This window comes from Charadrius vociferus, unplaced genomic scaffold (assembly GCF_000708025.1).
Source record: "Charadrius vociferus isolate BGI_N301 unplaced genomic scaffold, ASM70802v2 scaffold579, whole genome shotgun sequence".
NCBI lineage: Eukaryota > Metazoa > Chordata > Aves > Charadriiformes > Charadriidae > Charadrius > Charadrius vociferus.
Window position 1 is genome coordinate 1,235,578 of NW_009661367.1, and position 6,927 is coordinate 1,242,504.

The 6,927-nt window shown below is 65.8% G+C and overlaps 1 protein-coding gene across 1 annotated transcript in view; it reads left to right on the plus strand.

Annotated features, from left to right (window-relative positions):
* RNF215 (ring finger protein 215) overlaps positions 1 to 6,641 on the plus strand; it is an 11,285-nt gene extending 4,644 nt beyond the window's left edge. The window contains exons 2-8 of the mRNA XM_009893342.1: positions 4,062 to 4,175; positions 4,435 to 4,506; positions 4,584 to 4,669; positions 5,331 to 5,385; positions 5,679 to 6,050; positions 6,128 to 6,265; positions 6,516 to 6,641. Of these exons, the coding sequence (XP_009891644.1) occupies positions 4,062 to 4,175; positions 4,435 to 4,506; positions 4,584 to 4,669; positions 5,331 to 5,385; positions 5,679 to 6,050; positions 6,128 to 6,265; positions 6,516 to 6,641 (963 nt within the window). The remainder of the gene's footprint in view (positions 1 to 4,061; positions 4,176 to 4,434; positions 4,507 to 4,583; positions 4,670 to 5,330; positions 5,386 to 5,678; positions 6,051 to 6,127; positions 6,266 to 6,515) is intronic.
* Positions 6,642 to 6,927: the final 286 nt, after the last annotated feature.

Genomic DNA, 6,927 nt, shown 5'->3' on the forward strand with positions numbered 1-6,927 from the left:
GGCGGGGCGAGGACGGGGGCGCCGGCGAGGCTGCCTGGCACCCGCCGGGACGGGGACAGTCGAGGAGGGTTGGGGAGAGGGTGGGGGGGCAGTCGGATTTGGGGGTATTCAGGTGTCGGCGTGTGGCCGTGTCACCACGTGTGTGCCGTGGCCGTGGGGTGTGCGGATGGGGGGTGTGCAGGGCTGTGCGTGTCCCCGGGCACCCGTGGCTGTGTCCCCATGTGCGCACGTGTCCCTGTGTCCTCGTGGTACCACCACGTGCCCCTGGGCTGCGGGGGGCCACGTCCCCATGCCTGGTGCTGTCCCTGTCCCAGTCCCTCTCCTGGTGCCAGTCCCTGTCTGGGTCCCAGTGTGTGGTCCCTGTCCCAGTGCCAGGCTGCGTCCCAGGCCCTCTCCCAGTCCCAGTTCCTGTCCTGGTCCCTGTCCCTGTCCCCATTTCTGTTCTGCCATCAGTCCCAGTGACTGTGTCACTGCTAGTCCCTGTTCCAGTCCCTGACCCTGTCTTGGCCCTGTTCCCTGTCCCCATCCCAGTCCTGGTCCCTGTACCTGTCCCTGTCCCGGCCCTTGTGCCTGTCCTGCTCCCTGTCCCCATCCCGATCCCTGCTCCCCGTCCCTCTCCGGGTGCCTATCCCGGTCCCTATCTTTGTCCTGATCCCTGTCCCCATCCTCATCCCCAACCCAGTCCACTGTCCCTGTCCCTGTGCCAGCACCCATTCCCATGCCATTCCCGGCCCTTGTCCCTGTCCCTGTCCCCATCCCAGTCCCTGCTCCCTGTCCCTCTCCCAGCCCCTATCCTCATCCCTGTCCCCATCCCCATCTTGATCCTGGTCCTGGTCTCCCTACCCCTGTCCCTGTCACTGTCCCTGTCCTGGTGCCCGTTCCTGTCCTGGTCCTGGCCCTTGTCACTGTCCTGCTCCCTGTCCTGGTGCTGGTTCCCATCCTGGTCCCAGCCCTTGTCCCTGTCCCCATCCCTGTACCTGTCCCCATCCCTGTTCCTGTCCCTGTCCCCATCCCTGTCCTGCTCCCTGTCCCCATCCCAGTGCCTGTTCCCATCCCTGTCCCCATCCCTATTCCTGTCCCTGTTCCTGTCCCTGTCCTGCTCCCTGTCCCCATTCTTGTCCCTCTCCCGGTGCCTGTTCCGATCCCTGTCCCCATCCCCATTCCCATCCCCGTTCCTGTCCCCATCCCGTTCCCTGTCCCCATCCTGGTGCCTGTTCCCATCCCTGTCCCCATCCCCATTCCCATCCCCACCCCTGTCCCCATCCTGCTCCCTGTCCCCATCCCTGTCCCCGTTCCCATCCCTGTCCCTGTCCCCATCCCTGTCCCCATCCCCATCCCTGTCCCCATCCCCATTCCCATCCCCACCCCTGTCCCCATCCTGCTCCCTGTCCCCATCCCTGTCCCCGTTCCCATCCCTGTCCCTGTCCCCATCCCTGTCCCCATCCCCATCCCTGTCCCCATCCCCATTCCCATCCCCACCCCTGTCCCCATCCTGCTCCCTGTCCCCATCCCTGTCCCCGTTCCCATCCCTGTCCCTGTCCCCATCCCTGTCCCCATCCCCATCCCTGTCCCCATCCCCATTCCCATCCCCACCCCTGTCCCCATCCTGCTCCCTGTCCCCATCCCTGTCCCCGTTCCCATCCCTGTCCCTGTCCCCATCCCTGTCCCCATCCCCATCCCTGTCCCCATCCCCATTCCCATCCCCACCCCTGTCCCCATCCTGCTCCCTGTCCCCATCCCTGTCCCCGTTCCCATCCCTGTCCCTGTCCCCATCCCTGTCCCCATCCCCATCCCTGTCCCCATCCCCATTCCCATCCCCACCCCTGTCCCCATCCTGCTCCCTGTCCCCATCCCTGTCCCCGTTCCCATCCCTGTCCCTGTCCCCATCCCTGTCCCCATCCCCATCCCTGTCCCCATCCCCATTCCCATCCCCACCCCTGTCCCCATCCTGCTCCCTGTCCCCATCCCTGTCCCCGTTCCCATCCCTGTCCCTGTCCCCATCCCTGTCCCCATCCCCATCCCTGTCCCCATCCCCATTCCCATCCCCACCCCTGTCCCCATCCTGCTCCCTGTCCCCATCCCTGTCCCCGTTCCCATCCCTGTCCCTGTCCCCATCCCTGTCCCCATCCCCATCCCTGTCCCCATCCCCATTCCCATCCCCACCCCTGTCCCCATCCTGCTCCCTGTCCCCATCCCTGTCCCCGTTCCCATCCCTGTCCCTGTCCCCATCCCTGTCCCCATCCCCATCCCTGTCCCCATCCCCATTCCCATCCCCACCCCTGTCCCCATCCTGCTCCCTGTCCCCATCCCTGTCCCCGTTCCCATCCCTGTCCCTGTCCCCATCCCTGTCCCCATCCCCATCCCTGTCCCCATCCCCATTCCCATCCCCACCCCTGTCCCCATCCTGCTCCCTGTCCCCATCCCTGTCCCCGTTCCCATCCCTGTCCCTGTCCCCATCCCTGTCCCCATCCCCATCCCTGTCCCCATCCCCATTCCCATCCCCACCCCTGTCCCCATCCTGCTCCCTGTCCCCATCCCTGTCCCCGTTCCCATCCCTGTCCCTGTCCCCATCCCTGTCCCCATCCCCATCCCTGTCCCCATCCCCATTCCCATCCCCACCCCTGTCCCCATCCTGCTCCCTGTCCCCATCCCTGTCCCCGTTCCCATCCCTGTCCCTGTCCCCATCCCTGTCCCCATCCCCATCCCTGTCCCCATCCCCATTCCCATCCCCACCCCTGTCCCCATCCTGCTCCCTGTCCCCATCCCTGTCCCCGTTCCCATCCCTGTCCCTGTCCCCATCCCTGTCCCCATCCCCATCCCTGTCCCCATCCCCATTCCCATCCCCACCCCTGTCCCCATCCTGCTCCCTGTCCCCATCCCTGTCCCCGTTCCCATCCCTGTCCCTGTCCCCATCCCTGTCCCCATCCCCATCCCTGTCCCCATCCCCATTCCCATCCCCACCCCTGTCCCCATCCTGCTCCCTGTCCCCATCCCTGTCCCCGTTCCCATCCCTGTCCCTGTCCCCATCCCTGTCCCCATCCCCATCCCTGTCCCCATCCCCATTCCCATCCCCACCCCTGTCCCCATCCTGCTCCCTGTCCCCATCCCTGTCCCCGTTCCCATCCCTGTCCCTGTCCCCATCCCTGTCCCCATCCCCATCCCTGTCCCCATCCCCATTCCCATCCCCACCCCTGTCCCCATCCTGCTCCCTGTCCCCATCCCTGTCCCCGTTCCCATCCCTGTCCCTGTCCCCATCCCTGTCCCCATCCCCATCCCTGTCCCCATCCCCATTCCCATCCCCACCCCTGTCCCCATCCTGCTCCCTGTCCCCATCCCTGTCCCCGTTCCCATCCCTGTCCCTGTCCCCATCCCTGTCCCCATCCCCATCCCTGTCCCCATCCCCATTCCCATCCCCACCCCTGTCCCCATCCTGCTCCCTGTCCCCATCCCTGTCCCCGTTCCCATCCCTGTCCCTGTCCCCATCCCTGTCCCCATCCCCATCCCTGTCCCCATCCCCATTCCCATCCCCACCCCTGTCCCCATCCTGCTCCCTGTCCCCATCCCTGTCCCCGTTCCCATCCCTGTCCCTGTCCCCATCCCTGTCCCCATCCCCATCCCTGTCCCCATCCCCATTCCCATCCCCACCCCTGTCCCCATCCTGCTCCCTGTCCCCATCCCTGTCCCCGTTCCCATCCCTGTCCCTGTCCCCATCCCTGTCCCCATCCCCATCCCTGTCCCCATCCCCATTCCCATCCCCACCCCTGTCCCCATCCTGCTCCCTGTCCCCATCCCTGTCCCCGTTCCCATCCCTGTCCCTGTCCCCATCCCTGTCCCCATCCCCATCCCTGTCCCCATCCCCATTCCCATCCCCACCCCTGTCCCCATCCTGCTCCCTGTCCCCATCCCTGTCCCCGTTCCCATCCCTGTCCCTGTCCCCATCCCTGTCCCCATCCCCATCCCTGTCCCCATCCCCATTCCCATCCCCACCCCTGTCCCCATCCTGCTCCCTGTCCCCATCCCTGTCCCCGTTCCCATCCCTGTCCCTGTCCCCATCCCCGGAGCCGGAGCTGGGTGCTGCCGACAGCTGGATCGGCGTGGTGCCCGTGGGCGAGGAGCCGGCTGGGGTCCCCCGGGGCGCCAAGGAGGAGTCCTTCACCGCCGCCGTCGTCAGCAAGGTGACTCTTCTCCTGGCACAGGGACTGCCGTGGCGTTTGCTAGTCACAAGCCCACAGGGCACCTCCTAGGGTGTCTGCTCGCCAGATGTTGGGGGTCCTGCAATGTGCTTGGTGGCAGGGGGGTCCCTTCAGCCAGGGCAAAGAGGCACCGGGTGCTGCCTGCTCCTTGCGGTGGGATGGGAGCTGAGCAAGGGCATGTTCCAGCTGCCCGTCCTCCTGCCTGTCCTGCCTTCTGAGCCCATGCTCTCTGCCTCCGCAGATGAAGCGAGCCCTGGTGCTGGGGGCATCAGCCCTGCTCATCCTGGCGCTGAACCAGAACGCCATCCGGGAGGTAGGAGAGTCCCGGCAGCGGGTCCCCGAGCTGGTCTCGTGCCTTGCTGACTGTTGTTGCTTTCCTCTCTGGTGCAGCTGGATGTTTCCCAGCTTCTTGCCAAGCCTGTGATCGTGATCCAGTCCTCAGACAACGTCACCAAGCTGCTGGGAGCGCTGCTGCGGTACGGGCCGGGGCAGCGGGAGAGGTTGGGCGAGAGCTGTAGCTCTGCGCCTGGTCCCCTGCCGGGCTGTGCCAGCCAGGGGCTGCCCTGGGGGGGTCTCTCACACGGCGCATCGTGTTTGCTGGGCTGGTGTCGAGCTTGCGCTGTGCGGAGACCAGCTGGGGCCGAGACATGTGTTTTTGGGGAGAGTTTGAGTCAGATCCAGCCCTTCCTCAGGGCCTGAGCCCTTCCACGGGTCCCCATGCAGTGGCAGGGGCTGACAGTGGCATCGGCCAAGGTCTTTAGGATCTCAGTACAAATTAGCCAGACCAGCTGGTTATCAGCATGACACCGGCATCTCTACTGCCTTTGGCAGTCTTTGTCCCCACCGCCTACAGTTTTAGGACCCCCTCGGTCCTTACACGTGGTAAATTGGTGTCGCAGATGGGGAAACTGAGGCACGGTGCTGGGAGGAAGAGACCTGTGCAGGGTTGCTGAGAGGGCTGGGCACAGCAGAGAAGGGGGAGTCTTGCTGTTGCGTCCCCTGTGTTTTCCTTTGTCCCTGGTGGCCCTCCTCGGCTGTGGCTCAGTGGGGACAGCGGTGCTCCTTGGCACTGGGGTACTGTGGACTGGATCCTGCTGTGCCCACGGGATTGACACTCTTCTCACCTTTTGTTCACAGGGGGCTCCGGGCGACGGCGAAGATCACATACCAGGCGGTGCTGCTGGAGAACTTGGTACGTAGGTCCTTTTCCTCCTGGTGGGAGGGCAGGGGCATGGCTGTGCCCAGCCAAACTTCCCCGACTGATGGGGAAGCAGGAGTCGGATCCACGAAGGCTGTTGACGCTGCCGGTGCCGTGGTTTCCCCAGAGACTCCCTCTGTGGGAGCGGGGCAGCTGGCAGCTGCTGGTGGGAGGAGGTTCCTCCTCCCCTCCACACGTGTGACCCATCTGGTGTGGTGGGCCCCCCCGGCCTTGGGCAGTGCCATGAGCTGTTGTGGCCATCGGCAATGCCGTCTTCTGCCTTGCAGGGAGTGACCCTCACCCTGTGGTCGACCTGCGGCCTCTCCCGAGGGGGCCTCTACGGCGAGTGGCAGGGGGTCATCTGCACGGGGGAGAACAGCTCGCAGGTCCAGGTGCGTGCACTGGTGCTGGTGAGGGCTCCTCACGTAGCGAGAGTTCCTGGCGTGGGGACAGTGGCGCTGGTGGGGCTGGGAGCGGAGCAGGGGTCTCCGGTTTGTCCCTCTGCCCTGGTCCCTGAGCGCCTGCTGGCGCTGTTCCTGCAGAAGTACCTCCAGCAGCTGTGGAACACCATCCTCCTCATCGCCCTGCTGCTCTGCACTGGGGTGATCGTGCAGGCCCAGCGGCAGTCGTGGCAGGACCCATCAGAGCAGGATGCTGAGGTGAGAACATCTCTGCTCCGCTTCTCACCGGGAAGACCCGCGGCCGGGGGCTCTGACCCCCTGCTCTGCCTTCACAGCTGGACCTGAAGCAGCACATTCGGCGGCGGCTGTCGGCACTGAAAACCCGGCGGTACCATCCCGGCAAACCCCTCCAGAGCCGGGCCTGTGAGATCGATAGCTGTGCCGTCTGCTTGGACCAGTTCCACAAGAGCCAGGTAGGTACTGGGGGGACTGGCGCTGCTCTGGGAGGCGTGGAGCCCCTCCTGGTCACCATCTGGGGCCACCTGTGCTATCTCTTTGCTGCCTGGGGCTCAGCTTGCCGGTGCCGGGGTGTCCCTGCCAGGGAGCTGTGTGGCAGGGGATCGTCCCCCTCACCGGGCAGCGTGATGGTGGCAGGGCTGCGGCACAGCCGCTGTACCCCGGCCCGGTTTGGCTCACATCTGCCATCCTCTTCCCTCCTGGCAGTGGCTGCGGGTTCTGCCCTGCTCCCACGAGTTTCACCGGGACTGCGTGGATCCCTGGCTCCTCCTGCAGCAGACCTGCCCTCTCTGCAAGCGCAACATCCTGGGTGAGAGCCGCAGTGACCAGTGACCGCGTTTATACCGGGGTGAGGGCTGGGGAGGAATCGGAGCCCCCTTCAGGCTCCCCGTGCGATGACCCTCCATCCTTCTCCCTTCCAGGGAACTGCTGCATGGAGAGATAGCTGCCCCGACAGACACACTCCAGGGACAGACTCCATCACCGCTCCGGGGAGAGGGAGGGGGGCAAGGGGTGCTCGGCAAGCGGCGCTCGCTGCCGGAACGGCTACGGTGTGGCTGTGCCCGTCGCAGCGCCCGGGCGTTCGGAGGGTGAAGGATCTCAGGGCTCTCCCTGCTGG